Source organism: Cryptomeria japonica, chromosome 8 (assembly GCF_030272615.1).
Source record: "Cryptomeria japonica chromosome 8, Sugi_1.0, whole genome shotgun sequence".
Taxonomy (NCBI): Eukaryota; Viridiplantae; Streptophyta; class Pinopsida; order Cupressales; family Cupressaceae; genus Cryptomeria; species Cryptomeria japonica.
Genome location: NC_081412.1, coordinates 36,175,108 through 36,200,357, shown reverse-complemented (window position 1 = coordinate 36,200,357; position 25,250 = coordinate 36,175,108). Strand labels below are relative to the sequence as shown.

At 41.8% G+C, this 25,250-nt stretch overlaps 1 protein-coding gene across 5 annotated transcripts in view; it reads right to left on the bottom strand.

Moving 5' to 3' along the window:
* Positions 1-25,250, bottom strand: part of LOC131064569 (sodium/hydrogen exchanger 8) — a 252,279-nt gene that overhangs the window by 201,064 nt on the left and 25,965 nt on the right. For all 5 annotated transcript variants that reach the window (XM_057998748.2, XM_057998751.2, XM_057998752.2 and 2 more), the window contains 4 exons: positions 18,249-18,326; positions 17,972-18,129; positions 17,637-17,738; positions 17,419-17,536 (listed from right to left, as the gene is read on the bottom strand). In XM_057998748.2, coding sequence (XP_057854731.1) covers positions 17,419-17,536; positions 17,637-17,738; positions 17,972-18,129; positions 18,249-18,326 — 456 coding nt within the window. The remainder of the gene's footprint in view (positions 1-17,418; positions 17,537-17,636; positions 17,739-17,971; positions 18,130-18,248; positions 18,327-25,250) is intronic.

Here is a 25,250-nt window from a genome sequence, read left to right as displayed (position 1 = left end):
GTGGAAATTCAAGGCACCTTTGCAAGTCATGATTGAGGCGGCATTTGGAGAGACCTTTGCATCTTAACACTTGATCTGCTTTTGAACTCACCTTTGCAAGTCAACATCAAGGCGGCCTTTCTTGACACCTTTGCAAGTCATATCTTGGGCAGCTTTTTCAACCAGATTTGCATCTTGCACCTCAGGCGGCATTTTGAAGGACAATGGAGAATACATGGGGACTACAGAACCCAAAATCAAAAAACTAAGGGGGTGCAAAGGGCGTCCCTGATGAAGAAGGTGTCGGTGGTGTTGTAGCGGTGGACGCCAAGTGCCCACAGAGCTCATACACTTGCTCTGTCCTCCTCTTTAGATCCCGTTCTGCCACCATCTGCCGCTCCATGGCAGTCTTTACCATATAGGCTACCTCCAACACCTCCTTATCCTTCTTGTCCACACTCTCCAGTGCACTGACCAATCGAGTCTCTAACAACTCTCTGGATGCCCTTTCCTCTTCCAACTATATCAGCAAGGCAAACTTCTCCGCTACTAAAGTGTCCATCGCTGTCTGAGTCTGTGCCACAGTAGCCTCCAGCTCCCAAAACCTCACAGTCAGCTCCTCCCGAGCTTTCACTGCTGCTACGCACAAGGTCTCAACTGTGGTTGCCGTCGTGTCCTCCGAAGCTCAAGATAACATTCGCAGAAGCCCTGCTCCACCTCTCGCAACAACGACTGCATTCGGGTCTTGCCAACCCCCTCGGTAAGGCTCCAAGCCTTCGGCATCGCCTGGTTCTCCGTCTCAGGCCACCCGACACACTCAAAACACCTCTCAAACTCCTCTTTGCATCCGGTGCGAGCAAAGGTCAACAGCCCCTCGATCTGCTCAACCATGGCGGCATTCGCCTGGGGTGTGGCAGATGACACAAGCCACTGTGCTCTCAGAGTCATCTCACCAATGAACTGCTCCAACTCTCCTGTACCCTGTTGTACTCCCAAAGGCACCCCCTCCTCTCTGTACGGACTGGTTACTACCACCGCAAGGGGTGACACAACCCTCTCAAGCGCCCTACTGCTCGGAGAACTCCCTTCCTCTAGATCAATGACATCCAAGGAATGCATGGTCCTACCTGGAGATAGAGCGGCCTCTCCCGCTGGTGCCACAGGTGTAAGTTGGTAACGGCTCAACCAGGCACTGAGGTCATTATGAAGAGCGCCTGCTTCCGTCATTGCCTCCTGCATATAGCCTGGCAAACCTGGCATATCCGGCACATCATGCACCATGGAAGCCTCTGGCACATCGTGCACCATGGAAGCTTCTGCACTCGCCAAGGTCTCCACCCGCGGTGGTGTCATCGCTATCATCACCCGAGGCTGCCCAAAGCTAGGAACTGGCACCGTGGTGACTACGCTCACTGTCTCGAATGACCGCAGCACCGCCAACTGACAAGTCTCCGGTAAGCGTGCTAGTGTAAAGTGGACCTGCACCTGCGATGCTAAAACAGACCCTTCTGTACCGGCCGATTCCACTACCTCCTCTTCAGGCAACTAGTCGCCTCTTCTTCCTGCCAACCGGAAGCTCCCTCCGCTCACCTGGGAGGTGTCTGCGGATTCTTCCCTGCCGCTATCTGCATCGTCCTCTGCATCGGACTCTTCTGTGTCAGACTCCGTGTCGGACATCGCGGCCTTCTTTCTTTTTGTGCCCAAACGTGCCTCTGTGCCATGTGCCAAGATGTCCAAGTGCGACCAATAGAATATGGGCGACTGGTCTAGTGCAACACGCCCTTGCGGCTCCAATGGCTATGAGCCTGGCGTGATCTGTGTGCGAACTGCGTCCAGGAAATAACCCAATGGCGTGATAGGGCATGTAAAAAAAATTTGTACTGTAGGGTCATGAACTCGTCCATTCTATCTGCCAGTAGTGACGCCCAATCATATACCACCCCATTGTGCAGCCCATTCATCAACACTATCTGTGCGATAGCTATGTCAGACGCGCGGCTGGCACCTGTGAGGCGACTCTTCACCACGGGCAACAGGCATCCCCATACTCCCTTGGCAAAAAATGTTTTCTTTACCCCCCAACTCTTGCCTACACTTTTGAGGCTATCTTTTTCTCCATGGGTGAGGTTATCGCGCAACATCAACTGTAGTAATGTGGCACGATTTTCTGGAGATATTTTTTGTGAAGTGTCTATTTTTTTCCCTTTCAGCCCCGGTATGCCAAACAGCCTGGTGAACTCGCCTACCGTGAATGAAACGGTTATCCGTTGGTGTTGATAATCAAATACAGACTGGTGGCGGTGTCTGTCATAGCTGCCAATCATGGCACGCAAAACCACCTCAAAGTCCTTTATACAGAAAACTAGCATCTGGATGGCTCAGTGTACCTGTGCCTAGCAAAGGCTTTTCTTTATCAGATCATCGTGAGGTGTCTTCGCCCACTAGTTCCAACAGTCTATTCCATTCAGACCTTCGAACACAATATTATCTATTGTTACCTCATCCTTGTCCTTTGTCACCAAGGGTTTTGGACGATGCTTCTTGCTTTTCTAACTGCTGCTCATCCCGAGGTTGCCTGCAATACGCACCCCAGATGGCAAAACTCGTTTGCCTGTGTCTGCACTCGCTTCTTAAGCTTTTCGCCCTCCCTACAACTTGTCTTCTAACGACTGTAACCGTTTTCGCCAATCTGCCTTGTTCTTATTTGTGTCCATTGGTCTCAGATTAATTCTTTAATCTGCTTTTATAGCTTTAAAACCAGTCTGCCAGTTTTGCCACTTCCAACTGCCTGTTGCCACTTTTTTTTTCGCTTCCAGCTGCCAGAGTTCCCTTTGCTTCTGTCGATTGGTAGTACGATGTATGGCGGGTGGGTGTAATTGGCGTGCGGGTGTGTCAGTGCAATCTCCTCCCTTCGAGATATTTTTCCTTTCGGCGCTGCGTTGTAATTTTCTCCCTTGTCGCTGCGTGTTTGTGTGGTTGCGTATGTGTTTGTGCAGCTACATATGTGTTTGTGCCTTTATGCTTTGCGCGGCGGGGTTTTTATGTTTGCGTGAGCATGGTGTCCACCGCACGGTGGTGTCCACCGCCGGTGGTCCACCGTCGGTGTCGCCACCGCACGGTGGTCCCACCACCGATGGTCCCACCGTCGGTGTTACCACCGCACAGTGGTTCCACCGCCGGTGGTCCCATCGTCGGTGTTTCCACCGCACGGTGGTTCCACCATCGGTGTTGCCACTGTCGGTGGTCCCACCGTCAGGTGATTCCACTGTGGCTTCCTCTTTTTATATATATATATTTTATTTTTTTTCAAATTTTTGACCGTACAGTCAACTGTCATACAAACCCATACAACCGTACGGGTTTTTTTTTTTAATTATTTCTTCTAGAGGGTCCGGGATCGGTCATTCGTTCGTGGTACTGTTTTAATTTCAACCCATTGACGGCGTCTGGTATCTCCTTCCCGTCGAGCGTCTACAACTTAATCGCCCCATTGGTATTGACCTCACGTACCTTGAAGGGCCCTAGCCATCGCACTTTAAATTTTCCTAGTTTGATTTCGTTCCTCCCATTGAATTTCAACACTAACTGCCCAGGAGTAAACTTCATTTGCCGAAGATGCTTGTCGTGCCAGACCTTTCGTCTTTGCTGGGCTGCCTCTGTGGCCCATTATGCCATCATTCTTTTTTCGTCCAACTTGCTTAAGGCATACAGTCTCTCCCTCAGGCTCTCCATATCCCCGAGTCTGTTCTCTACTGCAATGCAAAGGCTTGGCACCATGAATTCCGCTGGCACCACAACTTCCTACCCGTACATGAGTTGGAACGAAGACTGACCCGTGGTCACCTTGTAAGTCGTTCTGTAGGCCCATAGTACAGAGGGTAACTTCTCTTCCCAATCTTCCTTTTCTACTCCGCAGGACTTGTAAATTACCGATACCAATATTTTGTTCGTGGCCTCGGCCTACCCATTAGCACATGGGTAGTACAGGCTCGATAATGAGTGAAAAATCTTAAACACTGAGGTCAACAGCCGTATAACATGGTTCACGAAGTGGCCCCCTCAGTCACTGGTCAACTGAATAGGTATACCATATCGCGTAATGATTTGTTCATAGATAAATTTAGCCATGCTTACTGCGGAGTTATCCAGGAGAGCCCTCGCCTCCACCCACTTAGTCAAGTATTTTGTCGCAACCACAATGTAACGGCACCGTCGTGTGCGGCTAGCCTTAAGAGGCCCTACAAAGTCGAGTCCCCATCGTTCGAAGAGTTCCTGTGCGTGCGACGGGTTGAGGGGCATGAAGTCCCGCTTCAGAGGTTTGCCCGTTTGTTGGCAAGTGTCGCACCCCACGACCCACTCCCTGGCGTCGTGATGTACGGTTGGCCACCACAATCCTGCCAGAAGCACCTTGTGGGTTGTAGTGTCTGGGCCCATATGTCCACCTGCGGGTCCTTCGTGTGCCTCCCTTAATACACTCGGGACTTCTTCCTCCATGACACAAGGCCTTAATACCTGGTCTGGCCCCATTTTGTAGAGTAAACCGTTGATGAGCGAAAAAGTCCTGCTCCTTAATACGAGCTTTCTCCGTTCCCCTGGGGCATACCCTCCAGAAATCCGGACGTCGACAGATACTCTCCAATCTTCTTGTACCACGAAGGAAGTACGGCTATTTGGAACAAGTGCACATCCGAAAAATCATCATTTACTCCCTCTGGAGGTTCCCCTGACTTAATCTGGGACAGCTGATCGGCTATGACATGGCTTCGACCTCCCTTGGATAATCGGCTTGTTTACCAAGTACATGAGTGTCTGGTGGTCTACGTAAAATGTGAATGGTGTAGCCAGTAGGTAATGACAGAATTTCTGTACGGCATAGACCATGTTGAGGGCTTCGCATTCTGTGGTACTGTAGTTCTTTTTAGCCTTCGAGAGCAGCCTGCTCGCAAAATAAACGGGGTGGTCCAACCCGTGTCCTCCTACCTGGGCTAATGTAGCCCCGATGGCATAATTTGAGGCATCCACGTGAACGTGGAATTCCTTATCCCAATTCGGGTATGCCAGTATGGGTGCTCCCATCAACCTCGTCTTCAGCTCTTCAAAGGCCTTGCTCTGTGGCTCTGTCCAGATGTATGGTTCCCCTTTTTGTGTCAACCTATCCAACGGGTGGGACACCTCAGCGAAGTTCTTGATGAACCTCCTGTAGTACCCCACATGACCAAGGAAGGACTTTATCCCAGTGACGTCCGTAGGAGGTTCCATTTCTACTATTACCTGAATCTTGTCTGGGTCCATTTTCAATCCTTCTTTACACACAATGTGTCCAAGCAATCTTCCCTGTGGTACCATGAATCTACATTTCTTCGGATTGAGGGCCAACCGTGCACTTCGACATCTCTCTAGGCACTCCTCGAGGGTTTTTAGGTGGATGTCTTGTCCGCTGTAAATAGACCAATCGTCCAGGAAGGCTTTGAAGTTCCCCATCAACATCTTGTCGAAGATGTGCAAGATGATGCATTGAAAGGTGGCGGGTGCATTGCATAGACCGAAGGGCATTCGGTTGTATGCATACACACCGTCCTCCACCACGAAGTTTGTTTTCAACTTCTCTTCCTCCGCGATGGATATCCGGTTGTACCCAGAGAACCCATCCATGAAGTAATAGATTTCATGTCCAGCTAATTCCTCCAAGATGTTGTCGGTGAAGGGTATGGGAAACGGGTCTTTTTTAATAGTGACAGCGTTCAGACACTAGAAGTCTACACAGATCCGGATCTGATTGGCCTCTTTCTTGAGGGAAATCACAATGGGAGACACCCATTCGCTTGTCTGCACTTTGAAGATTATGCCTGCTTCCAACATCTGCTCAATTTCGTCGTTCACCCGTGCAGCATAATTTTTGTTCATACGGTAAGGCCACTTCCTTACAGGTTGGGCTCCCGGTACCAACATTATGCGGTGTACACATAACTCTGGGGGCACGCCCTTCAAGTCCTTGTACGTCCATGCAAAGACATCCTTGTATTCAAGGAAAATTTTGAAGGTTGCAGCCTTCAGCACTAGATTCCAGTCATCTCCGACAAGGATGATCTTGGGGTCACTCGTCCCCCCAAGATTTGTCTCCTTTAAATTGGCTTCCTGATATTTAATGGGCTCCCCCTTTGGGAATTGGTGTGTCGGCGTCTCATTCACCGAGGCCTCCCCTTCCTTGTACTCTCCATATTCTAGGGGAAATATATCTGGTTCTTCCTTGATGCTCAATACATTGCACGAGGGTGTAAATAGTTCATAATCTCCCATTTGCCAATGGAAGAGGCCATTCAAGGAGTCCCCGTCGTCCCCTGAGCATGCCTCCAATTCTAACACCCCTTCATCACTAGGCTCCATGCGGCGTCCGTCTCCACCCTCCCCCAACTGGTCTCCCTCAGATTCCGAGTCGGAGGAGGATGCTAACTCCTCACTCACCATCTGCGTACGAAGATCGATCACATACTTCCTCCCCACGTTTTCCAAGGAAAGAGTATTCCGCTTCCAGTTATGGTTCACTTTTGCTGCAATGAGCCACCGACGCCCGAGAATGGCGTCATACCCTTTCTGCTTCAGGGGAATTACTACAAAATCCAGCACAAATGGCTGCGTGCCAATCATCACCTGTTGGCCCATGAGGATACCAAGGGGTTTAATCCCGTGTTGATCTGCCCCTAGTAGGTTGAACATGGGGGGCCACAACGTAGGCTTTCCCAGTTTTTTCCATGTCGCTTCTGCGAGCACATTTACTCCTGACCCTCCATCCACAATAGTGTCTATCAAGGTAGTCCCTAGTATGCCCATTTCTACCACCACCGGTTGGCGTCCGCTGTTGACTACCAACAACATGGGGTCGACCATGGGGCTTACGACCTCCCTTAACACGAGGTCGGCTGTGGGGCTCACAACCTCCCTCATTTTAACTTGTGGGGGTACGGAGTTTAAGATAGCCATTTTTTACTGCGGCATGGTCTTAAGGAGGTCTTGAATCCTCACTGGTACCTCCATCTGCAATATTTGTCGTAAGATTTTCTCTTCTCCCCTCGTCCATGGCGGACTTGCGGCCTCGTGGCTATTCTGTCCTTGTGCGGCCATTTCCTTTGTGATCTCGTCTCTTGCTTCCCGCACTCTCTCAGTCTTCGTGTGGGGATATGTGTATGCAACCTTTTTGGCCTGTGCCCTTGTGATTGCCAACACTTCTGCCTTTGTGGGTTCTATGTTTAGAAGGTTTACACCAGGCTTCGGGCAATTTGCGTCCTCATGGTCGCCTGGCCCACACCATCGGCAAAGGTGCTGAGGGTTGGCTTCCTTTGTGCAATCGCGGGCGAAGTGTCCCCACTGATTGTAGGGCCTACACTGGATCATTGGCCGGCCCTTGGCGTCATACTGGATCCGGTTTCTGTTATTGTTATTGTTGTTATTTCTTCTGCCGCCACATCTGTTATCCTGGTATCCTCCAGATGATGTCGTTGTGTTAGTTTGTTGGCCCGTACCCGTTGGTGCGGATGTTGTGGCCTGCACCGTGAACAGCACCTGGTTCATTTGCGTACTTCGGGTCTTCATGTTGTATGGGCACTCCTTGGTGGAGTGTTCCATCACTTGGCAAATCTCAGAGAATGCCTTCTTCGGGCAAGTACCCTTTGCATGTCCCTCCTCTTTGCACTCAGTGTACCATATGTCCCCTTTGGTCCGACCAGTGCTTCTCATTGTTTTGAATTCCCTCCTCATTCACTCCATGTCTTTCTGGAGCGCTTGCACCTTTTTGCCAGCCTCCTCGGAAGAGTCATCATCCTCAGACGAGCTATCCTTCTTTTTTTCTTCGATGTCTTGGTCTCGCTCTCGAGATCCATCACTCTATTGTATGCGTCTTCGTACGATGTCGATGGAACAATTTTCATCTTCTTCCGAAGGGAGTGTTTCAGTCCCTCCACGAACCATCTCTTTTTCAACCCATCCGCTAGTTGACTCTCCATTGTCCCCAACAGTTCCTTCAGCCGCCGACTATAGGCTCAGACAGTCTCGTTCTTGTTCTACTTTGTGCCATAGATTTCGGCGAGTATTTCGTTCTCGTCTCTCAGGAGGCGAAACTCTATCCTGAACTCCTTTAGGTCGGGCCATGTGCCGACTTTGGCCTTATCTATATCTGAGTACCCACAAGTAGGTGGTCTGTGAGACAGGATGATACCTTTGTGGATTCTATAGAATAAAAATTTTGGCCCTTCGAAATAAATAAAGTATTTATTTCTCCACGACTGCTAAATTCAGTCTTCCCCAGCTTCCTAATCTAGTTGTTTCATATAGAAGGACCAAGTCAATCTTGTGTTCTTTGAATTTAATATATAATAGGTGTTGCTTGTTGGGGAGCTTATCCCATTTATATTCCAAGAAAGAATGATCAAAATTATATAAATCCAGATCTGTACAATCCAGATCCTCTCCCTCTTCAGTGGTTTGTAGTTTCTAGATCTGTATCACGGATCACCTTTGCATTGCTGGTAGTTGCTATAGGTGGCTCCTGATGTGTGAGGTCATTCAGTTTCTTATTGCCTGATAGTTGCTTTTCCTCTTCAAAATTGATTCGTAAGGGATCATTAATGCCACACTGCATCCCAGAGTACCCTTGGATTTGTGTTGATACCCTTTGTAGCTTGGTTGTGCCTTAAAGAAGATTTGCTTACCAATTGTTGAAGCATTTGTGTCATTCTTAATCAAAATTCATTCTCGATCTGTTTAAAGTACTCAACGAGGAAATGGTTTGTTGTGGGGATCAGTGCATTTATCGTATGTATCTTTTCACCTTTCCTAGCATACACTTTGTTCTACTTGTTCTCATTACACCTTTGTTGTGCTTAGCTTTCTTCTGCAGGAAATGGCTGTTGCTGATTTTGTTGTAGCCTTGTTTTGTGCTCCTCGCTGGCTTTAGAGGAGTCAACCTGTACCTGGTTTAAAATGAGTGGACAGACACTTAATGTCAGTGCTCATGAGCCTCATGGCAAGTTCAGCAACAAAAAGAGATGTTCCCATAGTCTAGCAGCTGTTCCCAATATATAATTATTCTATTTGGAAGTGAATTGTCCAAATTAAGATTCACAACAAATCCAGGCATAATTCGGAATTCCCCCAGGTTATGAGACGTCTCAAAGGATGTAGTCCATTCTGCTGTGGAAGATCTTATCTTTTGCAAAGCTTGCTCCTCCCAATATTTGCTTTGCAAGAATGGGAACTATACTCAGAAGGTCCTCAGTTGGGTTGAAGGCAGGAGCGTGCTACTTCACACAAAGGCCATATTTGTTGAGGAATCAAGGTCTTCCCTGAAAAATATTTTTACTTTTCTTGTTTTGGTGTGAAGACCACCTTGAAGTAGCCTTTGGACATATCAATGTCTTCACCATGCACACAGATTTCCAGCTGTCCTGGATCTATGTTTTGAGTGTTTGAGAACTGATTATCACCCCATACAGCAGCACATCAGAGCTCTTTCCTTTATCATCAGCAGATGTTACATTTCCCCAAATAAGAATCTGATTTTATGAGAATTGTCCATTTTGCAAAATCATCCTATCTCCATTTTTTACCTCAAAAGTTAAGCCACCTGTCACCTTTTTGACATTGTATTGCAGAAATCCCCATCAATCTGCACTAATTTTCCTGGTCCAGGGCTGCTATATTCCTACAAGATAGCTAGCTATTGAGGGTCTTCCCAACAAAGGAGAAAGTGAATTGTCCAAATTAAGATTCACAACAAATCCAGGCATAATTTGGAATTCCCCCAGCTTATGAGATGTCTCAAAGGATGTAATCCATTCTGCTGTGGAAGATCTTATCTTTCACAAAGCCTGCTCCTGCCAATATTCGCTTGGCAGGAGTGGTAATTGAACTTATTTAGGAACTATACTCGGAAATTCCTCAGTTGGGTTGAAGGCAGGAGCGTAATACTTCACACAAAGGCCATATTTGTTGAGGAACCAAGGTCTTCCCTGAAAAAAAATTTACTTTTTGTGTTTTGGTGTGAAGACTACCTTGAAGTAGCCTTTGGAAATATCAATGTCTTCTGTACTGTCCCCTTTTGGGATTGCCCTAAATGTTGCCCTTGTAAATATCAAAGTCTGTTATTTTTCACCCTCATTGATTCTGATATTAGATATTGGTCAATTGACTTTCTTGTCTTCTTTGATCTTATGGACGATTCCTCCAAATCCCCATTCTCAATTGAATTAATCTCTTCTTTATATCTTCATTTGTGGGAAGTCACACCTCTTCATAAGAAATGAGTTATCAATCTTCATTGCTGCCCTTTGAGAATAATAAATTATTCTCCAAATTGATATCCCTTGCATGTCCTCCTCAAATGAGACTTTCTCCTTTTATATCCTTCAATGTGAGGAAGAGGTCACACCTCTTCATCATGTATGCCCTTTGGCAAAAGACACACCCTTTCACCATTACAACCCTTTGAAGAGTGCAACTCTTTATTATTTCTGCCCTTTGAAATGGACAGAATCTTTCACAATTAGAGCTGCACTTCTTATTTAAATCAGATCTGCACTTCTAAATCCCATATTATCCCCCCTCAAAATGAGAATCTCTTCTCCCTTTTATATCTCATGTTTGAGGGAGTCACAACTTTTCATCTCATGTCTTTTGACCATTCATTAACTTAATTAAAATTTAATTATGTTTAATTATATTCTTTTATATTTTAAATTTTATTTTATTATTATTATATATCATTAAATTGTATTTCAAAGTGGGGACATTACAGCCCGCCCCACTCAAGATTGCTTGTCCTCAAGCAATGATCAATTTAACTAAATTTTCCCAATGCAAGGATTCCTAACTAACCCCTAAAGATTTGTAATCTTACGACAAGTTCTCTCTCATTAATTGTAATCGTAATTACAAGCATGACACACATGTAAGACCTTAATTGCAATATTCTTTCCTAAATAAACTCATCTTCCTAGGTCAACCAAAAAATAGAATTCACAATGATAGAAATCAGTAATCATAAATATTCATGTAGTAGATATGCTCAACACAAAGTACACACATAAAAACATGAAGTATACATGAAGCAGACACATGGATATATTCAAATACAAGCATACACAGGTACATATAGTTTACTTGGTCCACAAGAAGCAAGAACGTCCAACCAAGACAAGATCCATCCCTTGGGCCAATCAATCTATCATTTTACCCACAAGAGGTAGGAGCGTCCAACCAGGACCAGTACCATCTCTTGGAGTAACCAATCCACAAGAGGCAGGAATGTCCAACAATGACCAATTCCATCCCTTGGGCTAATCAATTCATCACTTGGCCCACAAGAGGCAGGAATGTCCAACTATGACCAGTTACATTCCTTGGGGTAATCAATTCATCACTTTGCCCACAAGAGGCAGGAATGTCCAACTATGACCAGTTCCATCCCTCGGGGTAATCAATTCATCCATGCAACACAGGTCTATGCATATTTGCCCTTAAGATTTGCAACATACTCCTTCAAAATCTGCTCAATGTTCTTCAAAATTTCTGCTCAAGGGGGTCTAAGACTAATACAATCTGCTTAAATCTAAGCACAAGTCTGGAAAATGTCTGCCAATAAATCTGCAAAATGTCTGCAATAAATTGCTTCAGAATCTGCTTATGAACTTTGATGTTCTAGACTCATAAGGTCTGCTAAATTTTATCAGAAAGGCTTCTTAAGTCTGATCTTAGGTGTACTAAAAATCACCATTAATTCTGCTCTTTGATCTGCTACAATTCGCCTTTGATTCTGCTCACTAAGTTTGATCAGATCTGCTTTTTAATTAGAATGATAATCAATTGAATCCATGCTAAAATGATCCCCCGGGTAGGTAGAATCATGGCTCTAATACCACTTGTAATGTCCCCTTTTGGGATTGCCCTAAATTTTGCCCTTGTAAATATCAAAGTTTGCTATTTTTCACCCTCATTGATTCTGATATTAGATATTGGTCCATTGACTTTCTTGTCTTCTTTGATATTCCTCCAATTCCCCATTCTCAATTGAATTAATCTCTTCTTTGTATCTTCATTTTGGGAAGTCACACCTCTTCATAAGAAATAAGTCATCACTCTTCATTTGGCCCTTTGAGAATAATAAATAAATCTCCAAATTGATATCCCTTGCATGTCCTCCTCAAATGAGACTTTCTCCTTTTATATCCTCCAACGTGAGTGAGAGGTCACACCTCTTCATCATGTATGCCCTTTAACAAAAGACACACCCTTTTACCATTAGCACCCTTTGAAAGAGTGCAACTCTTTATTTGAAAGGGACAGAATCTTTCACGATCAGATCTGCACTTATTATTTAAATCAGATCTGCACTTCTGATTCCCATATTATCCCCCCTCAAAATGAGATTCTCTTCTCCCTTTTATATCTCATCTTTGAGGGAGTCACAACTTTTCATCTCATGTCTTTTGACCATTCATTAACTTAATTATAATTAAATTATGATTAATTATATTGTTTTACATTTTAAATTTAATTTTATTATTATTATATATCATTAAATTGTATTTCAAAGTGGGGACATTACATCTTCACCGTACACACAGATTTCTAGCTGTCCTGGATCTATGTTTTGAGTGTTCGAGAAATGATTATCACCCCATACAGCAATACATCAGAGCTCTTTCCTTTATCATCAGGAGATGTTCCATTGTAATGTCCCCAATCGGGATTTCCTATAATTTAGTCCTGAGACATCAGTTTTAAAATTAAAATGAGAATGGTAATATATTAATAAATATAATTTAATTAAAACTGAACACATTTCATCATAATATTGAATTTGATATTTACGAATGATTCAGAGAGTAGAACTTATCTTGCTAATTCTCTCTGATTTGCCCAAACAAACTCTTTAGCATGTTGTTGACTGCTCTTGACATTTGTTGACCCCTTTGGTAAGACTGATTGCTCAAATCACAAATAATTTACAAATTCCTTGTAAAAGCTTAAAAACACAACAAATATCTCCAAGCACTACAAGTGGGTCCCATCCCATTTAATGGAGTTGCTGCTAAAAACACAACCCAAAATTATAAAATCTTCAAAACCTTTTCTGCAAACATTGTTTGAAGATTCTTTTATTATAAGAATCTAAATAATTAATGTGTGGGACCCACAAAGCACTTTGGCAACAATATGAATTTCTACTGAAAGTCCTTTTTTCCTTAATTCTGATATCTCTGTCAGATCAGAGACCCCTACGTGGAATTTCTTCCTTTATAATCTTTGAACTATGCAACTAGAAAATGCCAACGGATGATGCTCCAATAAAGGATACAAATAAGAGATTAAAGTTTTCTGATTATCCCCTATATTATTATTCTTCCCTCCCCGATACGCCCCATTGGGAATGATATGAAGTCTGTTTAATATGCGATGAGAGGGTGTGATGGTGAAGTGTCGTATCCTTCGATACAAACAAATGATATTAGCTCTTAATAAATCGCACCTCTTGGTTGTCCTTTAAAATTAATTAATCTCTATTTAATAAATCTTAATTGATGTAGCCTTTAATGTTGTCAACTTACATGCCGCTGTTAGTTCTTCGAATGATAATCTCATAATCGCAGCTCTCCTTATACTGACTTATCGCTAGTGGCAGCTCCTGTGATGTCCCCATCAAATTAATACCATTTGGTGGTATCAATTGTGAATAAAATAAACTTTCCTTATTTTATATTAGTTCGAATGTTGACTAATATATTATAATAAGAGTTTAATATTTGATTTTTTCAATAAAGATTAGAAGTTAAATATAGTTTTGCTTAATTACTTTGCCTAACTATTATTTGATTATTTAATCTTGCGGGAGTTGGTTTTCCTACAGGAATTTTACCCGCTATTTGTCTTTTAAATAATGATTGGCAAAGAAGGAGAGGCATCGGATTTCATCAAAACAATTCCTGGAAGAAGAAAGAGTTCCATTTCCTGTGTGTGCGTGTTATTGCTCCACTCGAAGATTTCAACCTTTCGTCAGTATCTAAACTGGCCTATTGGTGATTGTTTCTGAAATTAATACAGACAAGCAAGTGTGGTACAGCGTTAATATCATTGAGCAAGTACAGGATACCGGCAAATCATGGGGTGTGAGTCGCGGGAAGTATTGCAACACGCAGGCCTGTGAATGCCATTTATCACGTGAGACAGCGTCTATATTCATTCCGCACTCTAAACGGGAGACCACAACACCCACCGTGCTCTTTAACCCGGTATCGGGTAGCAACATGACGTCTGCATTAATCACAGTACGGCATAGAGACAACGGCGTGAAGCAGAGGGTCTAGATGCTCCGCAAAGCAGCGGAGAACAAGGGAGATTGGACGGTATTTGTTAGCCATCCCACACGCCACGAGGAAATCACGTTGACAGTGTTGACGTAGATGGAGATTGGTGGCACGACGGTGGTGAGTTCCCTGCACCGGCAGTAGCATATGCAGATTTCTGCATTCGAAGATCATTGGATAGCTCACTCTGCACATTCAGACTCTACGGGAAGTTCACCAATGGCATTCGCAGTTCTTTGATCAGAAAACCCAGTATCCGAAGATTACCAGAAAGCCGACAGCCACGTGAATGGGCACAAACAGCCTCAGCAAATTAACAGGTGCATCGTGAAATACTCTATTGAATGTTGTATAATGACTGTCAATAAATGCTATGTTATAAACAAACTTGAAAGTTAATTTGGAATTGCATGGGTTATATTATTAAATGTAATCCCATAGGCATTTCAATAATCAATCGGCTAAGTTTAATGCTACATTTCTGTATAATCTGGACAAACACATCTATTTTCAGTCAGTCCTAGTAAGGAATTTTACAGCTCCAAAACACAACTGTCTATCGCTGGCAATAAACATCTCTTGGACGATAGATGACATCTGTTTGATTACATCTCTCTAATATTATTGCTACCGTTAGATAGGTAACATTCTATTTTGTTATTTGTCTCTTATTGAATCGCTTAGACACTTAATCACTCTCCTAAGCACTTTTGGGATGACTGGGGCATTGCTATCAATAATGTATTGTATATGATCAAATCCTTTTCATAACCAAGGATTGTTCAATGCGATATAATTTGTAGTAGTTATCAAGGTTCAGTACTTGATCACAGATAGACGTCTTTGGATTATTACCAGCAAGCATATGTTTGTATACATGGCAAAATCTCCATGATATTGATTTTTATCATCCCTCCTTATCATTGATTTATTAGGTCTTCCTTTTGATATCTATAAACATAGTTATCTTTCCTTATAAGATCATCTATATTATTCATTGTCCTTCATTGTATGGGCTTTGAATACTAATATTATTTATAAAGATAATACAAGAAGCTTTCTCAAATTTAACGATATTTGATGAGGTTCAATTTGGGGACATCACATCCATTTCCCCAAATACGGATCTGAATTTAGGAGAATTGTCCTTTTTTCGAAATCATCCTATCTCCATTTTTTACCTCAAAAGTTAAGCCACCTGTCACCTTTTTGACATTGTATTGCAGAAATCCCCATCAATCTGCACTAATTTTCTGTGTCTGGTCCAAGGCTTCTATATTCCTGCAAGATAGCTAGCTATTGAGGGTCATCTCAACAAAGGAGGCGTGGCCTCCTCCATCTGTTTGTGTTGAGGGCAGAAGCTATGTCATGTCCCCTAACAAATGATTGAATAATGTATTAAAAATATTAATTATATTATATAAATCCTCCCATTCGTTTATATAAGTAATTAATATTCATTTGCAGTATGATTAAAAGACATTATTTTATATCTTTCTGATTAGCACCGTAAATAGTGTTAACTATTACGGGATTTCTAACTGCTTGATGCAATAAAAGGATGGATGGGAGACGAGATGAAAGAGATTGGATTATATGCAAAGCAATGTTTTTCAAATAAAGGTGGATAATCTGTGAGATATCCAGTTTATGTATGGTTTCCTTTCGCCAGCCTCACTGGCCTATTGGAACGAAGAATCCAGGAGTAGAGTACAGCGAGAAGCATTGAAAATATCATTCATACATGCAGATTGCAGAAAGGCTTCCAGGAGTTTGGCAAGGAGGCACGCTGAATACTATCGAGACTATTCCTTGAATGAGAGAGAGACCCGATATCGGGTAAAGTTATTAACACATCTCTTGTCCACGTTGCATGAGGAAAAGATCGGACTTCGGGCTTTTTCCCATCCTGACCGCGCAGTCACCAAGAGACCATTGGAGTCTCAAAGGGCATAAGAGGTGGTATACTGCGGAAGCATTCCTGCCGTGGTTGATACTTGATATAGCGGGCGAGTCATCAATCAGAAAACCCGATATCGGGATTACACTTGTGCTCCCGTGAAATCGCAGAACATCGTGCTGTGCATAGTATACGCCACAGAGAGGCGTTTTCCAAATGTGTGGTGTGATACAAACGGAGAGGAGGTGTGTTTCTGGAACATCGCGTGGTCCATTAATTCCGCAAGGCTATGGACAGACTGCATCTTTGATAAACAAGCCATCCGTGTAATGTGCGTAGATAGCCACTGCAAGTTGACAGGTGCACCATAAATTTACTTAAGTGCTGTTTGAAACTTGCCTTGATTATTACAGTGTTGAATTCTGTTAAGAAATTGATTGTATTCACAAACATGAAATATAATTAGAAACTGCACAGAGTCATACACAGACCCTCAATGATCAGATGGTTAATTCAAACTGGAGATGAATAATTATTTGCAATCATACTTAGTCAGGTATTTTACAGAATAGTTAATTGCAGTCAGACTTAGACAGGAATTTTACAGAATATAATCATTTGCAGTCATACTTAGTCAGGTATTTTACAAGCTATTAGAGTGAAGGACATTAAGCACGGCTTAGGGAGAGAAGGGTTGGGTACAAAAGCATCAGATATATTCCTGACTGTTTCAGTGACCTTGACATTTTACCTTTACTAACTATTATATTCAATACATCAACACTTTGCACATAAATGTGTGGCTCTTTGACTACTTTCAACAGTGTGAAAAATAATTAATAAGGATAAAGTAAAGCCTAAATAAACATTACTGAAGTAGCATACACAGAATTCTGAATAGGAACACAATTGCAACAATATAGTGAATGGCTGAGTATACAAAAACACTACCAGAAACATGATACTTGCTCATTGAAAACTAATTGTAGACTATCAGCACTCAAATCAAGCAAAAACATTTGACAACAGCCACATTCATGTATGGAAGCTGATATGAATTAATAAACAACTGCCACCGAAGCTTCTTTATACAATAAAATAAAACAAGTCAAAGAAATATATAAAGCTCACATATTGTAAGGCGAGCTTGGGAAAATATGAGAATTTGCAGAAAAGAATACTTACAGTGAAGTAAGCTATATAGCTCACTGTCAATGTCAAGGTGATTTCTATCACAGTGTCATTGAAAATCACACCAAGCCAGCAAAATGATACAATTCCAAATGCAAGTCCAAGAGCTACTCTGTATCCAAGAGATTGGAATCAAACATTGCCAAAGACATCAGAAGGTGTACAAAACGATGGACGTAAAATCATAAGGCCAAAATGAAAATGATACATACGCTCCTAAAGCAACCCTTGATAAGAATTCTATCACCTCTGCAGCATTAAAAGTCCGACCTTCAACCATTTGAAAAAATAGCCTATAGACAACTATAGCAGTCCTGCAAATATGAGGAGATCTTATTTATTGAGAGTGCATGAATCAGGCATGAATAAAAACAATAAACACCTAAACTTTTAAATGAATACAGATCTAAAAACTGTATTGAAAAGTTCCAAAAGGAATGATAAAAGATAGATATGAATTTATAACCAAAATAGAAATCTTTAGAATATTGCATTAAAGGAGAAATCTGTCCATTTCTAGTAAATCTAAAGAAATAAGATTACAAACCCATCATTCATCAAGGATTCTCCTTCAATAATAGTATTCAGTTTTTTGCTGGCACCAAGTTCCTTCAACAATGACACAACTGCTACAGGGTCTGTGGCGCTAAGCAAACCCCCCAGCAAAAATGATACCTTCCAGTCCCAATCATATGGAAACAAATACTGCAAATAACATTTGATAGAAGTTTCAATAACGTGGACATATAAAGATTGTCCCAGCAAAAGTGTACACATTATCACAAAATATAAATAACAGTTGCTGTGAATAAGTGTTGTCTTACATGTATAGGAACGCCAAGGAAAAAGGTTGATATCAACACACCAGGGAAGGCAAGCAACACCATTTGTGCCATACATCTCTATTGAGGTAACAAGAATTGTTAGAGTTTATCAGACTTTTCTCAAAAACTGCAGAAAATAGATAGAATGGGGTATCATCTAAATAGCAGCATTAGATGGAAGGTTATGTCAAATTCTATTTCAAGCTGCTTGACAACATAACTTAAGGCTGTTTCAAGACTGTATTTTAGTTTATAGAGAAATGCCACCTTTCCCATACTAAAACTAATTCATAATGATAAAATTTAAAATCTGCATAAAAATAAATAAGAATGGTGAAATTACAAACTATGCCAAAAAATGGCCAAGAAATTCTCACTTCATGATAAGGTGTTACCTTCTGTTAATTTTAGCAATCAGATTAATCCATAAATAACAGAAAATCAGAATGCAATGAAGAACAAACACATAACACACAGATACCCTGGGAAAACCTCCCTCTTGGAGAAAAAAACCCAGCATCAAAAGGTCTCAGATTTGATTGTATTAGGGCAGAAATAAACAATTACAAATTCGCCCAGCTAGGGCTAGATAGGAGCAGACTTATCTGAATGTTAAACTCATGTGATAGTGAGCAGACCGTAGGGCAGAGTAGAATCAGATTTATTCAGCCTGAAGATGCACGCACAGCATGAAGGGAAGACACCACCTTTGAGATGATTCGCATGACAAGGAGACCTCCCAACCAAGTTCTCTATGCAAGGAATTAGATTCGATGTTCTCCAAAGTGATTTCACTGGTCTTGAATGCTAGCAGATCAGAATACGTATGGCAGAAGATATTCGCTCAATAGAAGTAGATTTCTCTAGAGGAGCGAATGAATTCTAAGGCTATATCTTGCCTTACATATATATGAGTTACAAATGATCTAATAGTCTTGGTTGGCCACAAGGAGTTTGGCGCCAAGATGTAATTTGAATTTACAATAACAAGTTACATCAACTTGAGTCCTGCCCTATAACACATTACCCTTCACATTTTTGCTTATGCGCCCAAATAGGGCCTGCCCTTTTAATATTACAAGTTACAATTTTGGGCCCAGCCCCAATTACATTAAGTGACCGTACAATATACAAATAAATTTTAATGGCCAGGGGCCACATTAAAATTTAATACGCTAGGAATCTGACCTAGCTATTTTCAACACTCCCTCTTAGCTAGAGAGGATTCAGTCAGCTATAGTGTAATCATGCATCATAGACTTCTTTATGAGATTCATCTTACATTGCCTGCAAAGGATAAATGTAACCTGCAAGAAAACAGTCAAAACTTTTCATCTTGCATTGCCCGCAAAGGATGGATCCACCTTGCATTGCCCACAAAGAGTAGAAGAGGTCTTTCACCTCAACCTTCTCCCAGAGAAGGATATATTGTCACCTTGCATTGCCCACAAAGGGTGACTCCATCATGCATTGCCTGCAGAGGGTGGAAGATGCAACTTGATGCATCATTGAGACTGAGACTCCCTCTCAGTCATAGCTGGATTCTCCACAATTCCAAGCGTATCTCTGAAGTATTCAAATTTCACACAAGCAAGGGGCTTGGTGAGAATATCTACAACCTGCTCATCAATGCTAACATATTTCAACTATAAGGCACCTATCATATCACAAACAAAGTGATAGTGAGTTTCCACATGTTTTGATCTGTCACGAAACACGGGATTAGCAGACATTTTAATACAACTTTGATTATTACAATGAATAACTGTGGGTTCCCAAGGTTGTCCAAACAACCCAGCAATAAGCTTTCAAAGCCACACTGCTTCTCTTGATGCAACACTCGATGCAATATACTCAGCTTCTGCAGTACTCAAGGCTACTGAGGACTGTTTCCTGTTGGCCTAGGAAATCACAACAAAACCCAAACTGAAACAGATACCTGAAGTGTTTTTCTTATTTGTAACACTTCCTACCCAATCAAAATCTGAGTAACCTTCCAAGGTAATGAAAGTGTTGATCGGATACTTGTTGTGATCATCTCACACATCGCCACATCAAAATGGGGACCCCTCTTTTGTTTTGTTTTTTTTGGGGGTCTTGCTTTCTCTTTGCTTGGCTTTTCTCTACTTGTTTAGTGTTTTGAGTGAGTTAGAGTCTGGCCTAGGTTAGGTAAATTGGGGTTTCTTTTGAAGAGCTTGCCTCATAATTCTCCCTAGGGTTCCTTTTAGGGCCGAGTTTGGCCTAAGAATGGGAAGTCATAGTTTTATGCCTAGAATCCTGATGTGAGTTTTAGCAAGGCCTTGCCTTAGAGAGTTGAAGAATGTATATTTTGTAAAGGAGGTCTTGAGAGTTTAAGTCCAAATGAGTCAGGATGTGGGTCAAGTTGTAAGTTGCTAGGCTAGAGTATTGTCTTATGTAGAATCTGAGTTAATATGATGAAGCAATAATCGAAGTGTAGGCACAAACGATGAAGGCTAGCAAGGGCAAGTTGATTGAAAGACTATCAAAATCGCTCTTGACCCTTCCAAAGGTACAAGAGCGAATCTCTTAAGAAAAAGATCATTACCCTCATTTAGGATGGATTCTTACGCTTCAAGACCTTGTTTGGTGCTAATACACTTGCCTATCCCTTTGGAGGAATGTAATTGTGAGAGATAGATTTGAAAATTTGAGAGAGAGTTAAGAATTTGGACTTAAATGTTAAATTCACTCCTGACCCTTCCAAAGGTACACGAGCGAATTCCTCCTAAACTCTCTTTGCACTCCTAATTTGGATGAAATCTCATTCTAGAAAGGCATGAATTGGAAAGAAATTAGCTTGAATCCACCCTTGGAGGTACCTTTGAGCAAACTTAGCCTTGGAAAGATAAGAATTTGAGCTTAAAGAGGAATTTCGCTCCTAACCCTTCCAAAGGGTCTAGAGCGAATTCTCCCAAGAATCTCTCTTGGTCCTAACTTGGACTATAGCCCTTGCTTCCAGGCCTCAATTGAATGAAGAATGATCTATCTGTGCCTTATAAATAAACTGAAACAAAGTTGAAGACCAAAATGAGAGAAATTTGAACCAAGAAGCAAATTTCGCTCCTAACCCTCTCAAAGGGTCCAGAGTGAATTTCATGCCTTGGAACCTCAACTAGGGCGTTATCATGCCTTGGAAACAATTGAACTAAAGAAAAATGAAGAGAAAGTAAAGGATTTGAGTTTAAAGGAGCAAATTTCACTCCTGACTTTGGTCGAGAGCGAATTTCACCTAAGCCCCTGACCCTTCCAAGAGGTCCAGAGCGAAATCCTTGAGGTGACCTAATTCTTCACCAAAGTCATTGAATGGTTGTCATTTTGAGCAATAGTGAGAGCAAATTGGCTCGAGTATGGAGAGAAAAGGATCAAAATTCAAGTCTAAGACAAAGTTATAAGAAAAGAAGTGTAAATTGAGCCTAAAGGAGCAAATTCGCTCCTGACCCTTCCAAAGGGTCCAGAGCGAAATGCATTGAAGAAGGGAATTTCGCTCATGTCCCTCTCTAAGGTACACAAGCGATGTTGTTGTTAAACACATATACCTCTTAAGGAAAAAGGGCAAAAGCATATGGTCAAGACTAAATGGATAAGAGGCTAGATGCAAGTCGGCCTAAGAGCAAACCAATTGGCTAAGCAACATAGATGCATTGATAAACCAATTTCACCTTTTTGGCGCCAAAACAAGTTTGAAATTTTGATTAGAAAGTTGGCTAGGTTAAAGGAAATGCGAAGGGTTTTAATCAAGTCGGCTTTCATCTAGAAATCACATCTCCCCATGAAGGCGCCTATAAAGGAGGATTGATCATTGACCCTTTATCATTCATTCAAACAATTTTCCTTTAACACGAATTTAAGAGCAGATTGAGAGGGCGAAACTCAGCAGTTGGAAGGAGAGTTCCAGACTTGACAAGTGCAAAGGCCGAATTTTATATATTGATGAAAGCAAATTCCAAAGGGCATGATAGCGATCTTTTCTTAGCCTATACCTGGTGTAATAAAAGCAGATTAATGAGAGGAATCTTTCAACAGTAAAGAAGCAAATTCCAGACCTATCAGCAGTCTTCATATTTTTATTCGCCAAGGCATCTTCCTAAAGACAGATTTAGTAGCTAAATTGGTGAGTGGAGAGGTAAGCTTCAGATTTGAGAGGGTAAGTTTAGAAAGTATCGATCCTTCTAAAAAGACTGATATATTTAAGGTGCAGGTCTGAATTGTTTAAGGAAGCTATCTTGTGAAAGCATCACTTGGAAGAGAGGTGAATTCAACAGCAACTTACCATTTACCCATCTTTTTCAGGTCAATATCTTTGAAATCAAGATTAAGGTATGTGCAATCTGATTTATTTGAGGGAGTTTTAATGAAGATCTGATTCCGTTCAATATCAATTATTTTTGAGAAGTTAAGTCTTCGTGATATAGCTTGATTCATATGTGATGACAATTTGAAAATTCGTAATTTTAAAGCTTATTCTTTTCATTTTCAAATTGAATTTCATAGTATAGGCATAGTTGCTATTTTTAGGTCTTGAATTGATCATACTTGTGACCTATCCCTTTAAAACCCTAACTTAAGGTATCTATATAGGTGATAAATGGCAAACCCCAAGGCAAGCGGATCCTCTACTCGGCAAGCCCTTATTAAGGAAGATCAAAGGAGTGACGACATAGAGACGAGGATCACGTCCAAGTGGAGCAATGTCGGAGACACCAACTTAGGAAACTTCAATGTGAAGAAGTTTCAAGAAGCACCTTACATAGGCAAGCCATCACCCATAGCCAAGAAGATAATTGAGAGTGGAATCATCAAGGGGCAGGTTTCCCTCCCGCAATTAGGTGTCATGAGCTAATGATCGAATGTGCCAAGCACTATGATTCGCATCCAAGGACAATTGTGGCCAAGGATGGGACTGTCCTCGCCTATCTCTCGGAGGGAGCTATAAGTGAAGCTTTTCATCTTCCAAAACAAAGAGATATGATCTACAAGAGCCTAGAAGGAGCCAAGTCTATCTACGAAGATGATCCTGATACTTGTCTAAATTTCGTCAATAAGAATTGGTTGCTCAAGAATAGGCCTCGCCTAAATAAGATACCCAATACACCTCACAGAATTGATTTCCAAGAAGAATTCAGAGACTTAATAACCATGCTTAATCGAGTTGTAGGTGCCTCTCAATCCTTCTTTTTCGACAGATGGATGTTTTTCTTTATACAAGTGATCGTTCAAGGGAAAGGGATGTTCAATTGGGCCAGGATTATCAGTAACAACCTAGACGTGCAGTTGAGAAGGTTAGCCCCTACTAAATCATTCCACATGACCTCATATGTTATATATTCTCTAGCCAGATGTTATGAGCATGCAGGATTACCACACAGAGGCGTTGTTGGGAGAGGACCCAGAGAGATAAGAGTGTGTGATTCCTATGCCCAATTATATCATCCACCTAAGAAGTACTACAAGCTAGTCAACGATACTTTCACAATGCATATCACCAGGACGCTACAAGGAGGAATTCATCAACGACTGTCTCCAAAAGCACAAGAGCTCGTGAAGAAACATGGTGCGTGGTTCATTCAATTTCCTAAATTCACCTACATCAGAATTCTTGGATGTCCCTCACCTCCTTATATGTTGCCAAGGTATCCTACGGATAGAGTAGTACTACTTGAAGTGACTAGACAGTTGGCAGCGTGTGCTAAGGCATCGAGACATAAGCATGGGAATGGTATCCCTATACCTATTTCACTTGGAAATTCAATTGAACTTTGCTCTAACTTTCAAGCAGCTGAAGATGCAGAAAAGGAACTATCTCTCTATTCATTCACATCTTTTGCTTCGAGAGATAATTTTGATCCTCATGGTCATGTGGAAGAAACTGCAAGGAAGAAGTACAAGCATGTATTTCAAGTAGAAGACTTTTGGATGAATGTTCAGGATGATGTGGAGGTAAAGAGAAAGATGCACTCTCAATTATCCCTCGATCTCATCGGGAAATATAAGATCTATAGAGTAGCAGATCAAGCACAGGACAATGGCAGACATCTTCAATCTTCCTACGAGAAAGAAGACAAAGAAGTGAAGATCGATTGGGATGAACAAGAGGTCACGAACTTGAGAGCATTGATGGATCCAGCTTTAAGTTGTACTCGCAGATGGGTGGACATCCAGCATCAAAAGTTTAAGGAACAAAACATAGCTATGACATTCAGCTTGGAAACAAGAACGAAAGGAGAGGCGAGTACAAGTGAGAACACTTCTCATTCTAAGGGGTCGAAGAGAAAGGAGGGACCTGAAAAGAGAGAATCATCCAAGAAGAAACAAAAAGTGAATCCTGATCATACCTCTAGTGCTTCTTCTAGACATGAAAAGGAGATAGGTCAAGATAAGGATCGAAGGGAGAAAGAATATAAGATAGATGAATCTATGGAGTCCACAGTACAGAATGATAAACAAGACAAAGGAAGGACACTTCAACAATCATCAAGTCAGTCTCTTCCTCTCCAAGTTTGTGATAATGATCGGCAAGAAGAAAGAAATGATGATGAAGCGACATCTCCTTTTAAAGGCGAGCGGCCATTGCCTGAGGAAATGCAAGTAAAAGAACGAAAATCTTCCATTCTAGATTGGCTCAGAGAAAGACTTGCAAGAGAAGTTGTAGTTGAAGAAGAGGAGCAAGTATTTGATTCGGAGAGTCTTCTAAGCAAGTCTCCAGAAGGGATTGAAAAGAGGAAACCTGCCAAGATATCTAAGGTGATCAGAAATAATACAAGCTCCAGAAAGATACAGATAGCTACACCAACGGTGGACAAGTATGATGATGAGATCATGGAAGAAGAATATGATTTGGAGACATTTGATCTTGGTCCACTTACCTCTGAGCAAGCCATGGAAGATGCGACTGATTCAGTGAGGGCAATTAATGATAAGCTAAAAGAAGAGATGGAAAAGAATAAAAGGTTGGAAAAGGAGATTAATGCTTGGAGTTATTTT